At 54.6% G+C, this 14,877-nt stretch overlaps 1 protein-coding gene and 1 non-coding gene across 6 annotated transcripts in view; one reads left to right on the top strand and one right to left on the bottom strand.

Moving 5' to 3' along the window:
* Positions 1–11,949, top strand: part of PRDM2 (PR/SET domain 2) — a 109,190-nt gene extending 97,241 nt beyond the window's left edge. For 4 of the 5 annotated variants that reach the window (XM_074377393.1, XM_074377388.1, XM_074377392.1 and 1 more), the window contains 2 exons: positions 5,134–5,277; positions 9,986–11,949. In XM_074377393.1, the coding sequence (XP_074233494.1) occupies positions 5,134–5,277; positions 9,986–10,011 (170 nt within the window). In that variant the 3' untranslated portion in view covers positions 10,012–11,949. The remainder of the gene's footprint in view (positions 1–5,133; positions 5,278–9,985) is intronic. The other variant, XM_074377391.1, reaches the window with a different exon arrangement.
* Positions 11,950–14,547: 2,598 nt separating this feature from the next.
* On the bottom strand, positions 14,548–14,620 carry TRNAG-ACC (transfer RNA glycine (anticodon ACC)). Its single transcript has one exon. It is a non-coding gene; the product is annotated as a tRNA-Gly (tRNA).
* Positions 14,621–14,877: the final 257 nt, after the last annotated feature.

The following is a 14,877-nucleotide window of genomic DNA, read 5'->3' as shown; positions in this document are numbered from 1 at the left end:
TCCCATTCTGTAAAAAAGGTTGAACTGTCCCAGCCCCGACCACCTGACGACAGCCTGTCCGAGGTTTCAGGGTGAAGACCTTGGGGACAGCCGCGCAGGGGTCGGGGTCAGCTTCGGTATCCAACCCCTGCGCCCTCGAGGATGAGGCCTCCAGGCCGTCAGCCTTTGGTGCCCCTGCCCTTTGGGCTGCGTCATCACTCACTGACTCACACCAGTTCAAGTGTGTAGCAGACGTGTCTGCCCTGTGGCAGTGCCAGCCCCGCGTCTGGGACGCCCTGCCAGCCAGGCACGCCTCAGCCTCCTGAGACAGGCTGGTCGAGATGCCTTGGGTAGCACAGAGGCCCCTGAGCTCCCACGAGGCTTTCCATCAGGACAGCCACCCCTTCTCTTTGGCATCCTCGGAGGGGCACCAGGCATTGAGTTCTAAAAATCATGTGATCAGAACAGATGCCTCATACCGGCTTCTCAGTCCCAGCAACTCCAAATTATGCAACGGTTTGTCCCTGGAGTTGACTTAATCTTTTTAACTTCTTTAGCCTAAGTCGATTGTAAGAGGCGGGGTGGCCATCATCATTGTCTTAGTGTCCTTAGAGAATTTTACCATTGAAAGGAGCTTCCCCATACGGACCTCACGGGAGGCCCGTCAGCCCCTTTCCTCCCCAAGTTGGGGACCTGTTTTCTGTGCATCCGTCGGTCGGGTTACAGTTGCCTTTGTTCCTGTTTTCTTTTTGGTTTTCTCTCCTGTTCTTAGAGGTTTCCTTTGAAGAAAACAGACCGTTTGGGCTCAGCTAGAGGGGAAGAGAAGGGCCGGCATCTGGTCTAGAACACGGTGGCTCTGGGGGAGAAGTGCACTGACAGGCAGAGACGCAGCCGGGACAGAGCTGGGTGCTGAGGGGGCCGCTGCTCCCTCCTGCCGGGGCTCCCCTTGCCCGGGCCGGCCCCGCAAGGCTGCGACTTCTCCTTCAGGTGTGATGTCCTCTGGACTTGACCCCCTGCACCGGGTGGAGCGAGGAGAGTCTGTCAAGGAGGCCTGAGGCCTGCAGAGTTGGGTTCAAAGAATTGTCCCATAAGTGGGGACCCCGGTTTGGGTGGGGCCTCATTTTTATTAGGCATTCCTGAGTTTTTATTGATGCTACCTCACCTCCCTGGCCCCAGCGTCCCCCGCCCCCAGGATGGCCCTGCAATGAGAGATCAAGTGTGGGCACTGCTCCCAGTGACGTCACCTTCTCCCCAGCAACCCCGTGAGGTCCAGCTCCAGGAAGACTGGTCAAGGTGCTGACCTTCCCCTGTGACTCCCTAGCTTGTGCTGATGCCCCAGGCAGACAGGCCAACCCTGTCAGATCCTCCTCGGGCCCTGCCGTCACTCTCTCTGCTCGGGACCTGCACTGGAACCTTCCCCATGCCACCCTTCTATGTCCCAGAAGCCTGTGTGGCGGGACCACCGTAAGTCTAGGGTTGCTCATGTCTACACTCATTACACTTGGAGGGTCTGCTGTCCACACAGCTCAGAATTAGGTGTTAAGGCTGTGGTGATGAGCAGACCCAGCCCAGTTCCGCAGTCCTAGACCCGCAGTCTCGGTGTTCACCAGGCAACCTCATAGATAATGTGGACCCGCACGTAGGGGGCGTGTGCGGAGAGGTCAGGACCCAGGCCGTTTAGCCTTGGAGGGCGGCCCCTGGAGCGTCTGCAGAGCACCAGTTCCCATCCCGGGCCGCATGCTGACATCACTGCGGAGCGTAAGGATGCTGATGCCGGACACCACCCGAGAGATTCTGACGTCATGGGTGCGGCGGCTGCATGGGCCGAGGGCCATGGGGAAGAGGACTCCCTGCGGATGTGCCAAAAGAAGCCCTGCGGTGGGGGCCGCCGGGGCGGGACAGGTCTGCAAGGCCGGCGGGGCCGGGCTGTATGTGTAAGAACTCAGCCCCGCCGGGAGCCCAGGGTTCAGGGACATCTCTGATGTATCTTTAGGGAAGGGGAACAGATGGGAGGGGAGCCAGCGTGGGAGCGAGGAGGGGGCCTTGATGGCAGAAGAGAGGGCAGAAGGCAGGCGGAGCCGGCAGGGCCCTGGCCAGCCTCCTGCTCCGATGCTCCCTGTGGTCACAGCTCCAGAAACACCCCACTTGTGCTGAATTCTTCTCAGAAGGCAAAGGGCCCTTGTATCCTGCTCCCCAGGACTTTTCCTAGCCCTGCCGTGCATCTGCGGGCTGCAGGGATTGTCCCATTTTACAGATAAGGAAGCTGAGGTTCAGAGGCGGGAGGCCAGAGGGTCGCACAACCAGCGAGTGCGAGGATGGGAACTCACCCTGAGGCCTCTGATGGCTGGGCTGCTGCCTCCAGGGTCAGACTCCCCCTCCTCACCACAGCCACAGTCAAACACCATGCTCACTGATACTGGACGTACTTGTCAAGATAACCCTGTGAGATAAAATCACTCTTCTCATTTTGTGGGTGGTCAAACTGGAGCTCAGAGAGGTCTATGACTGGCCAAGGTCACACAGTCGGTGACTGGGGAACCGAGAATCATGAGGTCCTCATAGGGTAAGCGTAGCTGTGCTGAGGCCTGGAGAATATCTGGGTGCTCTCACCTCCCTCCTCAGCTGCGTGCAGCCGCTGGGCTCTCAAGAGTTCTCTGACCAGAGAAAGGGTTTCGCGTTCAGGAAGGAGACTGTCCTGCTGGACACCACTGCCGCAGTCCCAAAAGGAAACACCCAGGAGGTGAATTGGTGCCACCCCCCCGAAATTGTGGCCCATGGAGCTGAAAGGCCTGGGCTCTTCTCCCCCAGGAAAGTCTCCATCTGTCTGAGCCTCAGTCTCCTCATCCATGAAATGGACATAAAAGCGCTTGTTCTTCCGACCTCTGCTGACAGATGCCAGAGGTAACAGCTGAGAAAGCACTCGGGAGTCACGGGCTATTGGGCACATCAGCCTGTGGGGGCCTCCACGGGGCCAGGCGGTGCCTTTGGGGGCCTTGCCCTTGATCACTAGCACTCTACAGGTGGACGCCTAGGGCTGGGAGAAAGCCTGCTCCCTGGTGGAGGTGGCCCCGTGGCCACAGGAGCCTGAGGGTGGAACAGAAGCAGGAGGGAGCAGAGAGACGCCTGACAGCTAGAGTGGACTAGGAGGTCCACGGTGTTAACTCCGTTCTCATGATTTGACTTTTGAATGTTTGATAGATGTGTAGTGTCGGTAACAGCGAGAGGAGGGAGCTAGAAATTGATGATACCAGCCCGTTTGTCCCCAAAGCTGCTGCTCGTCCTGCTACATTCTGCTGGAGACATGGCCCGAAAGAGGGGACAGTGTAGGAGGGCCTGCGATGTGCCAGGACTGTCCCTTATTCCCTAACCGGACAAGGGCGGGCAGGTCATCTGAGTTTCCAGGCAGCCTTGCAGGTGACTGTCGTCTCCCAGCGTTGGGTCAGCTGGTCAAGGGGTCGTGCCCCCTGCAGGCCACCTCATGGGCCTTTTGGTCCCATGGGGGGCGCCGACTTGCCGCCAAGTGTTGGGTCTCAGTTTTCTGCCTTGAATCTTGCTCAGGCCTGATCGCACCGTGAGGGGGAGGAATTCAAGTAGGGGGCAACCCCGAGCCTTGACAGACAGCCAGGCCCTCAGACGGGATCTTCGTTTGTGGAGAGAGCAGAAGTCTTCCCTCTGGCATCCTCTGTCTGTGGATACGTTCATCTGTTCTAGCCGGGATGTGTGAGAGCTCCTTGGTCAGCTGCGGCTTGTTAGCACCTGGGGGTGGTCATTTGTCACGGGGGCCATCCTGAGCCTTTAGGATGTTAAGCAGCATCCCTGGCCCCACCCACCAGAGGCCAGCGGCAGCGTCCCTCCCCGCAGATGTGACCGCCCCAAATGTCTCCAGGCATTCCAGGTGCTGCCAAGTGTGCGCCCTGGTTGAGAACCACGAGTCTAACCCCCGATGTTTCAGCTCTGAGGTGGACCCCACTCCCAGGACTTGCTCCCTCAGACGGAGCAGGTGCGGTGCCTGGAAGTGACGTCCTTCCTGCTTTCCCGCCCACCTCACTTCCATTCTTCTACCTGGAGACCCAGGCTTGGGACCCAGGACAAGTTACCTAACCTCTCTGTGCCTGCTTCCCCATGTGCAGTTAGGGCTAATGAGAGTCTCCACCCGGCTGGGCTGTAGGAAGAGTAAGACAGCTGATACGTGTAAAATACTCAGCGCAGTTCTGGGCACCGTATATGTTGTTCTTATTCAACAGATACTTACTTTTGTGGTGCTAAGCTGGGGATGCAGCCGCGATCAAGACTGGGGTCCTGACCTTGAGATCTCATAGTTCCTCAGGAAGGCAGACACACGATTCTGTGATTGCGATTCAGCATAACAAGGGCTCTGATGGGGCAGTACGAGGGGCAGTGGGAGCCCACAGGACGGATGCCTCATCCAGGAGTTAGAGACGGAAGGCTTCCCAGAGGAGGTGGCATTCCAGCTGAGATCTGGAAGCTGAGTACGCGTCAGCTGGGTGAAGGAACGGGAGGAATAACTAACAGCCTGGGTTGCCTATCTTTGAAAAAATTTTTTTTAATGTTTTCCTGAAAAAGAAACCCAGTTTAATGGGCTGAAGTAGCAAATTGGACCAAACCGTATCACAGGATCCAGTTTTACACCCCCTCTGAGATCCCGGACACTAAAGTTCTTGGCACAGTGAGGCCGGGATAGGTGCCAAGTGCAGAGTTAATGGCTTGGAGGGGACCTGCCCCCATCCCCTGTCCCCCCTGTAGGCAATGGTTGTAACTTGGTACCAGAACCTCCCCACATGCTTTTGTGGGAGAACAGTGCCGGGGGAGCAGGTAGGGAAAGAGTGAAGCTGCCGTCTGTGCAGCGAGTGTCCTTTCCCAGCTTGCCTGCCCGTGCAGCGGGGTTCCTCCGGGTGGGCCTGCTGGGCGCAGGGTCTCAGAACCCAGCTGGTCGGTGTTTCTGCTGGCCCGTCGCCTCCGAGGGCAGAGAAGAGGGTGGACGGAGCTTGAGGGAGCTCACGCTGGCTGTTAAAGCTCGCGTCCCATCGGCTCGCAGAGAGGCAGTGCCAGCACCAGGGCTTCCCGGGTGCTGTCAGGGACCCCACCGGGCTGGGCTCCTGGTGATGGTGTGTGTTATTCCTCTCCCCCGCACAGCTACAGTCTCCGCCTGGCGTCCCGGTGTCCGCCGCCAGCCGCCCCCTACATCACCAGGCAGTGTAGGAATGTCAAGGCCACAGCTGCAGCCCCGCTCCAGGGATCCCTCTTCAAAGAGTAGACGCTTCGCCTGCTCCCCGACAGGTACGAGGAGGGTGGAGCGGCGCTGGGGGCCGAGGGGCTGGGCCTGGGCTTCGAGGTGGGCTGGGAAGGAGAGAAGGGGCTGGGTATGACGGCGTGTGGGGCACCCCCGTGTGTAGGGGGGCACGGGGCCTCCTTGCAGGGAGGGCACAGTGGGTGCGGACTCGACCACCTGGGCTCGAGTCCCAGCTCTGCCACTTACAGGCTGCAGGGCCTCAACAAGTTGTCCTTACCTCTCTGAGCCTCAGTTTCTACATCTGTAAAGTGGAGGTGACAGCAGTACCTACTGCATGGGACTGTGAGAATTACAAGGGTCAGATGTACGCGAGGCACTTGGCACAGCGCCTGGCACATAGTAAGCATCAGGTAAGAATTAGCAATCGTTATTGCGATGATAATGATAACAACACTCAGCACTTAATCGAAACCTTCAGAAGCTTTGACCCAGAAAGGGGTGCAGAGTCACTGTCCCCACAATATTACTTGAAAGGAGAAGTAATAGTAATCTGTAAAACGTTAAACTGACGTTTACGTTGAACCAGAAGTCTCTTTCTAGATTTCCTGATGGTAAAACCTGAATTCTTTCATAGGAGCTGGACTTTTCACCTCTAGGAGGCTGGGCTCGGCCAGTGACCTCGAGGCTTGGGTTTCCCTGTTGGTGACACCGTCTGTTTCTTTTCCTGTGTCCGTGTACCAGCCTCTCAAGCATGACTAGGGCACCGGTTAAAAATAGACCCCAGGGTCCCACTCCAGTTCACTGAACCAGCACGCTGGTGCACAGGGCCTGGGAATCTGCATTTGCAGGCGCCCCCGTGGCTCTGGGATGCCTGCTTAATGCGGCCAGGGGCATTTGGAATGAGAGCGCAGTTGTGAAGACATGATGGGCTGCAGGGGTCTTCTGTGCTGTGTGCGCCTGTCCCCTCACCGATAGCTTGCTCAAGCTCCCCTCGTCAGCAGTGGGAGTTTCTGCACGTGGCTTTATTTCCCTGGAGGTCTGGGAGGGGAGTGGACATAAAACGAACTTTCCCCAGAGAGTTTGTCCGGCGCAGCCGGAACTGAGCCCGCCTCTTGGGAACCAGCTCCCCAGAGGGGACGTGAGCCTGAGCTGTGCAGGAAGTGGTGCAGAGCAGAAATGGATGCCACCTGGGAGACCATGCCCTCCCCCTCCCATTTTGCAGGTGGCAGAATTGGGGTCTGGATCGGGGGGTGCTCAGCTAGGGTCTTCTGGAGAGTGGCGGGCAGTGCCAGGAGGAGCAGTTCCCAACTCTGGGTCCCGACCCGACCCGCGTCCTGGGATCCTCCCTCGGGCAGGGCTGCGTGGACTTCCGTGTTGATGGGTCCGCAGGGTGTGGCTTCCAGCTCCCAGCAGGTGTTTTTTGCAGCCTGAGGGAGAGCCAGGCGCAGCTGGCCAGCTTCCTGCACAGCCGGGCTGTTTCTGTTGGCCACTGAGGCGACCCTAGACAGATGCCTTCTCCCTTTGTTTCAAACCTGTGCATCTTCCCAAGCTGGGCGCTCAGATGAACGGAGGCCCAGTTTAATTTCCGTCTGCAACCAGCAGCTTCTATTCGCTCACCAGCAGTGAACGCTCAGAACGCAACGGTCTAATTTCAAAGTGACAAACTTGCTCCTTAAAATTGTATTTAACTTTTTTCTGATTTTCAAGTTTTTATTTATAATAAGTATGTGATGCTTATGTTATTGTTTTAAAAAAGATGACCATTAAAAAAAAATCTTATGGATACTATTTGTCTTAATCTGCTCTGGCTGCCATAATAAAATACCAGAGATGGGGGTCTTAAACAGCAGACTTTTACTCCTCAGCGATCTGGAGGCTGCAAGTCTGAGGTCAGGGTGCCGGCATCATCGGGTCCGGTGAGAACTCTTCCTGGCTTACAGACACTGCCTCCTCGCTGTGTCCTCACCTGGCAGAGAGAGGAAGCTATAGGTCTTTTCTTAGAAGGGCACTAATCCCATCATGAGGGCCCCAGCCTCATGACCTCTTCTAAACCTAATTACCTCCCAAAGGCCCCACGTCCGAGTACCATCACATTGGGGGTTAGAGTGCAGTGGTCGGGGGGTACACAGTTCAGTCCACAGCACTGTTTCACACAGTTCCAGAACCATGTTTTGAAATGGCATGGCAAAGGATTAAGTATGGGAAGGGACGTGTGGGCCAACACCCTCATTTTACAGGAAGGGAGCCTGAGACACAGAGGGGCAGGTGGCAGAGCTGGGGTCAGTCCTCTACCTCCCCAACGGATGACAGGCCTTATGTGGTCTGCCCACTGGACGTGTGCTGGGTGGGGTCTGCTCTGAGGAAGGGGTGACCTCCTCAAGGCGCCCAGGACTGCGGTTCATCCTGCTGCCCCTGCTCAGGTGGCAGCTTTGTCACCAGCTTCCAGGACAGTCTGCCCGAGTGAGGGACCATCCCGGGGGAGCCTGGCTTTCCTCCAGTGTCTGTTTCCACTGTCCTCTCCTGTGCCTCCCTTTTCTGTGCTCTCACTGTGTCTCAAGCAAAGCCCAGAGCCCTCTGCTTGCTTTTAGGCATAAAAAGGGCTGCACTGCCTGGTCCAGTGTGCAACTCCACTGCACGTCCTGTTTTGTCTCTGTCTCTTTCCAGTCCAGGGGGGCGAGGGTCTAGGAGGGGAGATCCAGGGAAGGGCGGGCACCTCTCACTTGTCTGGCTGCCGTCATGACCCTCCTCTTGGCTTCACTACTCCTTTGGCTGAGACTGGCCGACTTGGGGCAGGCGTCCTGATGCTGACCTCCCATGGGGTCCCACGAGCGTGATGGGTGGGGGGCCTCTGTGACAGAAGAGCTCCCCTCTGGCACAGCCTCTGCCAACCTCCCCTCAGCTCCAGTCCCAGGGGTCCAGCCACAGCCCTTGCTGCTGGGGTCCCCTCCCTGGAGGGGCTGCCTCTCAGGTGAGGGGCTGGCAAGGGGGCTTCTTTTGTGGATTCCATTCGACGACCTGCATGAGCCCCACCAGACGGGGGGAGTGCAGGCCCCTCCACATCTGGCCCAGTCTCTGCCTTCTCCTCCTGCTGCTCTGCCTAGATGGACTGGGACACGTGCGGGCCGCGGGGAAGGGTGGCTCCCTCTCCAAAGGCACCCTGCTCCACAGTGACAGGCATCTCCCTTTCCAGCCCCATCAGGAGGTCTTGGGGGTTGGAACTGACATCATGTGGTGGTTGAGGGCACACTTTCTGGAGCTGAATTTCTGCTCCAGTAATCCTGGCATGTTCTTCACTTTGCCCATCTGTAAAGTGGGTTAATAATACCATACTACACCATTTTACACAAGGGACTCAAACATCTATGGATTTTGTTATCCATGGGGGTCCTGGAGCCAATCTTCTGTGGATACCGAGGGACGGCACTACCTCTCTCGTGGGCGTACTGTAAGGACTGCACAGCTTAGTATATGAAAAGCACTCAGGCAAGTGCCTGGTGTGTAGTATGTCTTCCATAAATCAGCGCTGCTATTATTACTCTTCTCATTGAATTATTATTAGTATCAGCAGTAATAATAATAGTGGTTACTAGTAGCAGTGATGATAGTAATGATGGTCAGGTCCACTGGGTGAGGGAGCTGAGCCCCTGAACTTGGCCCCCGCACAGTGCCAGGCTCATCTGCAACCCGGTGCAGCAGACATATATGAAGCACTCGCTCCCGTGCCTGGCTCCCTGGCTTTGTGCCGAGTACTGCGATCGGGGCGTCCCTCCGTGGCGGAGGAAGCCGGTGGGCTAAGCCACTCCCTCAGGACAGAAAGCACACGCAGGCTCTGGAGGGGGCTTGTCCCGGGTTCAAGTCCCACGTCTACCACTCGTCGTCAGCCTGATCTTGTCAAAGCGCCTTCTCTCTCAGCCTCTGTCTCTGTTGTTCGAAATGGGGATCCGTGTCACCGGCCACCATGGTGGTCTCGAGTATTAGCATGAAGTTAAGGGGTAACAGTGTAAATAACACCTTTGGAAGGCTGTCAGCCAGTCTCGGCTGGAGCCGCACAGGTGCCTTCCCCAGGGCCCAGCAGCTACACTGCTAGGGATCCTCTCAGCAGAAATGTGTTCTCGTGTGCACCAGAGGACACATCTGGAATGTTCCTGTGTGATACATGCACACCCTACTGCCCAGCACCTCCACTTGGCATAAACATGTGCACGTGTGCACCGTAGTGTCGTCTGGACATACATTAGAACGTCCTAGCAGTGTGACTCACGATGGCCCCAAGCTGGGAACCACCCAGTTGTGCACTGGCAGAGGACTAGGCCAACGGCAGTGGCCCGACCCTGCGCTGGAATCCGATAGCAGGGGGCCCGAAAGAACTACAGCCTCACACTCGGAAAAGGTGAATCTCACAAGCACGTTTTGCAGAGGAAGTCAGACACCAAAGGATGTGTACTGATTGGTTCCATTTATTTAAGTTAAGAAATGGGTGTAACCCATCTATGGTCAGGAGCGTGGTCACTCTGGGGGTGAGGAGGGTGGTTACCCTAGAAGGGGCCTGGCCGGGGCTAACGGGAGGCTGGTCTCACTGTTTCTCGAGTTGGGGGCCAGGCACGCAGGTGTGTTCACTAACAGTGCATCAGTCCGTACCTTTCCAGGTGGGTTGTATGCTTCCAAAATTAGTTTAATTAGAGAAATGAAGCCAGATCTTGCTTGAAGACCCTGAATATGCCACTGTCATTATTTTTCTGTTCTGTTTCTCCCCAGCACCTGAAGTGACCTGGAAGCAGTGAAGCCAAAGGGACTGGCCTTCTGCCCCGGAGGGAGCGCCGACCTATTCCAGATCCATGAGCCTGCAAGAGGGCAGGAGAGAGCGCGTGTGTGTGCGTGTGTGCGTGCGCGTGTGCGGTCTGCGGACGAGGGCCCTGGGCCCCGGGGAGGCAGGGAGGCAGCTGACTCCACCCTGTGGATGACACTTGGGTGCCGCCCCGGGACTGTGTTCTGCAGCTCAGCCTTCCTGCTGGGATGGGGCCCCTCCTACTATGCAATTTTTCAAGAGCTCCTTGATCCTGCTTTTTTTTTTTTTTTGCTTCTCCAGTTGTCTTCTGCCTCAGCAGGGACCTGGGCCTGGGCCTGGGCCTGGCCCCAGGGTCAGCTCCAGCCCTGCCGAGGAAGGCCTTTGGAGGAGGCCAAGTTCCCCTTCCAGCCAGCCCTGCCCCCGCCTTCCCTCGCCCCCAGCGTCTCTGGGAACCCTTAGCGTGTAGACACATTGGAGCCTTGCTGACCATCCCCCCTTGGCCCACGCACTTGGAAAACTGCCGTCTTTGCCTGAGCAATCTGAGCCACTGGCTCCTGAGTGTTCTCCAGATTTGCCATTCTCGGCAGTCCCCAGCCTCTGGGAGCAAGTCCTCAACTCCATTTATAGATCAGGCTCCTTCCTCCCGTGGGAGAGGCCGGGGCTGGGATGCTGTGGGGGCCAGGGGGAGAGCTCCCCATGTGCTTCTTGGCCTCGCTTGGAGGGACCATCAACACCTTTAGTATCGGAGCTTCTCAGATTGGCTGAAAAGGGAAACAAACTAACAAAACTTGGGAAATGAAAAATAAATGGGAGGATTCAAAAGCCTAGGCGGGGAGAGAAAGTGATTTCCAGAGGCTGTCCATCACCTGCCAGGGAGCGATGGAGTTGGCTCCATCTCTGGTGGAACAGTCCATGTCTCGGAGAAACGGGTGAGCTGAGCTAGGAGTTTGGACCCAGTTCAGTGAGGGTCTTGGGTTTTGTGCCTTTGGGGCAGACCCCAGACAAGGATGTCTGAGACCACTGTGGCGCGGTTTTCTCGGCCCCGTTTTCAGTGGGGCTACATACATCAGACTGAAAGTGGAAGGAGGGGACTCTGAAGACTGCACACGAGTGGTCATGCAAAAAACAAACAAAAAAAGGGACTTTTTTTCAGGGCTACTATGGTTGATCTTGCAACTCTGTAAATATGTACGTAGACACTTTTAAAAGCACGTATTTATGTCCCTGACTGTAAATGCCCCCTTTTTAAAGTTTTATAACTTGTGTTATTTAATTAATCAGTCGATTGGCTGCAGTGTGGGGTCTGATAATGGTCCCGGACAGAGAAAGGTCTCATGAGATCCTCACATGGGCAGAAGAATGCTGACTGGTGGCCCGCGTCACAGGTTTCCTATTTCCCACCCAGCTAAAAACCGTGGTGTGTCTTAAAGTCTCGCAAACTGGACTCCTTCGGCCCGCTCCTCAAATGAACCCTCACAAGCATGAAACCCCATGGCTGTTCATTGTCCCAACGATACGCTCTCGCCCCGTCAGCATCGACACTCGCGACCTGCACCCCAGCCTCTCAATTCATGAGGGCTTTCCTTTCAGCTGCGAGGAAGGCCCACGAACCCAAAGCCTGGAAAGTCACCGGATTCAGCCAGTGGCGAATTCTGGACAATGCGGCGGGGGGCCCGGGGGACACTCATTTTTTTTTGCATGTGTGAACATGCTGGTTGGCCTCCGACACTCTCAAGACTGTCAGGAACACTATCATGAATGTTCCCATCAGGAAAAGAGTTGGGGGGTGGGTTTTATTTTTAAAGAGCGGTGTCTCCCGGTCAGTGATGGTCTTGGAGCGTGGGTCTGGATTGAGGAAGAGGAAAGTTCTATGTCTGCCATGTGAAGAAGATGGACAATAAAAGTGTGGGGCGCGGTGGAGAGGAACATTTTGGTTTCTGGGTTTTGTGTCTTCTGTTTCAGTGTCTGTGGGGTGTGGGGGGAGGATTCCTGAAGGCTTCATTCCACAGGCTTCCGGGAAGCTCACTGTGGAAAGATCCTAGCTGCTGAGCAAGGTCACTCTGCCTCCAAGCCACTTTCCCACCTGTCAGCCAGTGAATTAAGCCACTTTGCTGAGGCCTGAAGGGCTTCCTGTGATTCCAGATAAATTCTTTCCTTTAAACAGCTTCACTGAGATCGAATTCAGATACTGTACAGTTTACCCACATAGGTGTACAAATCACTGGTTTTTAGTACATTCAGAGAGTTGTGCAGCCATCACTGTGGTCAATTTGAGAACATTTTCAGTCACCCCCAAAAGAAACCCAAACCCATTAGCAGTCACTTCTGATTTCTCCCTGGGCCCTTGGATCTCGGCAACCACAAATCTGCCTTCTCTCCTTGCAGATTTACCCATTCTGGACATTTCATATAAATAGGATCATACAAAATGTGGTCTTTTGTGACTGGCTTCTTACACTCTGCATAACATCTTCAGCCTCATCCAGGTGGTGGCGTGTATCGGCACTGCTTTCCTTTTTGCGGCCAAATCTCACATTGTATGGATAGACCACATTTTATTCATCCATTCTTCAGCGGATGGACTTTTGCGCTGTTTCCACTTTTTGGTTGTTAAGAAGAGTGCAGCTGTGAACATTCCTATAAATGGTTTTGTGTGGGTATAATTTTTTTTTTAAAGTATAGTGCCGGAAGGGAATTGGTGGGTCATATGGTAAATCTATTATTTAACATTTTGAGGAACTGCCAAACTGTTCTCCAAAGGGGCTACTTTACATGCCCACCAGCTGGATCTGGGGATTCCAGTTTCTCCACATTCTCACCAGCACTTGTCATTTGTCTTTTTAATTTTCACCATCCTTGTGGGTGTGAGTACAAATAAATTCTTTTGAAGGGCTAACCATCTGTGGGATCACACGTCCTAGCAGAGTTAGATACCAGGGACTTGAGAAGATGAGGAGGAGAACAGGTGAATTTTGATGGGAGGTGAGAGAGAAGCGTCTTCTTGGGCTTGGGGGTGGGTAGATGGGAGCAGGTCCACAAATGGTCTTTGCCCACATCCAAATATTGCGGAGGGGTAGGGGGAGGAGCCCAAAGCTCTGCCTTTTCACTGAAACACTTTATCTTAAAAGCTGTGATGTTACCAAGTCCAAACTCGTTCTGCTCGCCACATGACAGGCCAATAAATCGGGAGATGAGGTGTTGGGGCAAGGAATAGTGACTTTATTTGGAAAGCTGGCAGACCGAGAAGATGGCAGATTAATGTCTTGGAGAACCATCTTCCTCAAGTCAGAATTCAGGCTCCTTTAATACTAAAAAGGGGAGGGGTGGGGTTGCTTGTTTCCAACTTCTTGGTATAGGAATTTGTTCTTGTCGCTGTCCATGTGAGTCAGGTCATGGTGCCCCTGTAAAACCTCTAACAAAACAAATGTTACTTTCTATTCTGCAACTTGTTGTCCTTATGTAAGTACAAAAGTGTTAATATCCTTAAAGGTCAGAGCCTTGAGAATAGGCTGTCCTGTATATTTCAGGCTAACAGCAACATTCCTTTACACAAGGCACAGAGCTAGCAAGACCAAGCCTAGAAAACAGGGCACAGGGTTAAAGCCAAAGAGACAGATCTAATATGGAGTCAGATTTGTTCTTTTCTGCTATAATATTAAGAGTTCTGCAGAGACACAGAACCAAAAGGAGATAATTAATTATGGGAATTGACTCATGGGATTCTAGAGCTTAGGAAGTCCCATGAACTGCCATCTGTAAACTGGAGACCCAGGAAAGCTGGTGTTGTAATTTATTCTGAGTCTAAAACCTGAGGACCAGGGGAGCAGATAGTGTGAATCCCAGTCCAAGGGCAAGGTGAGATGTCCCAGTGAGTCAGGACCAAAGGGTGACTTCTAACTTCCTCCGCTTTTGATTCTATTCAGACCCTCAATGGACCGCGTGAGCCCACTTACACTGGGGAGCGTGACCTACAATACCGAGTTCAAGGATTCAAATGCTTATCTCAACTGGAAACACCCTCACAGACACACCCAGGAACAATGTCGAATCCGGGCACCTCACGGCTCACTCAAACTGACACAAAGTAACCCTCACATGATTTTCCACTCTCTGGAGGAAACTTATCTAGAAAGCAAACAGCAGAACCTCCTGGTGAGGGAAGTCCGTGCATCAGCCTCATCAACCCTGGCTGACCCCGGTCTAGTTCTGCAGAGATGAATCTCCCATGGGCCAGGCTACAGATGGACTCACAGTGGTGGTGGTGTTAATGAGAGGCGCTGGTGCAGAGCCCAGCCTTGAGTGCTTTGAGAGCGTGGAGGTGGAAGCCCTCATCCAGCCTGGGGCATTAGGGAGAGCTTCCTGGAGGAGGAGGATTCTTATAGATCCTGACAGTTCTCCTCACCTGAGCTCCATAACAGCGTCCATGAATGGACTATTTTTCAGCTCCATCACATTCCCTCACATGCATAATTCCGTCTTTTAAAAAAACCTTTTTTGGGGGTAGAGGTAATTAGGTATTTATTTACTTATTTGGAGGTACTGGGAATTGAACCCAGGACCTTGTGCATGGTGAGCACGTGCTCTACCACTGAGCTCTACCCTCCCCAACCCCACTTCATTCTTTTAAAAAGCCTTGAGGTGGACGGGGCAGGTCTCATGTCTCATCCTACCGGATGGAGCTCTGAGAGCAGGCGACTCACCTAGGTCATGCTGGTTCAATGTCAGCCAGGACCTGAGCCAGCCCCTTGACTCCAAGGCCAGGGCTGTCACTCGCAGGCACCATTTACTGAGCACTGTGACATGCCAGACGTGCCCTGCGTGTTCCCTCTCCTGTTACAGAAGCCCAACTGCATGGTGCCTC

Source organism: Camelus bactrianus, chromosome 13, assembly GCF_048773025.1.
Source record: "Camelus bactrianus isolate YW-2024 breed Bactrian camel chromosome 13, ASM4877302v1, whole genome shotgun sequence".
Lineage (NCBI taxonomy): Eukaryota > Metazoa > Chordata > Mammalia > Artiodactyla > Camelidae > Camelus > Camelus bactrianus.
Note: the sequence above shows the minus strand (reverse complement) of the source record. Positions and strands in the feature narration are given on the sequence as shown.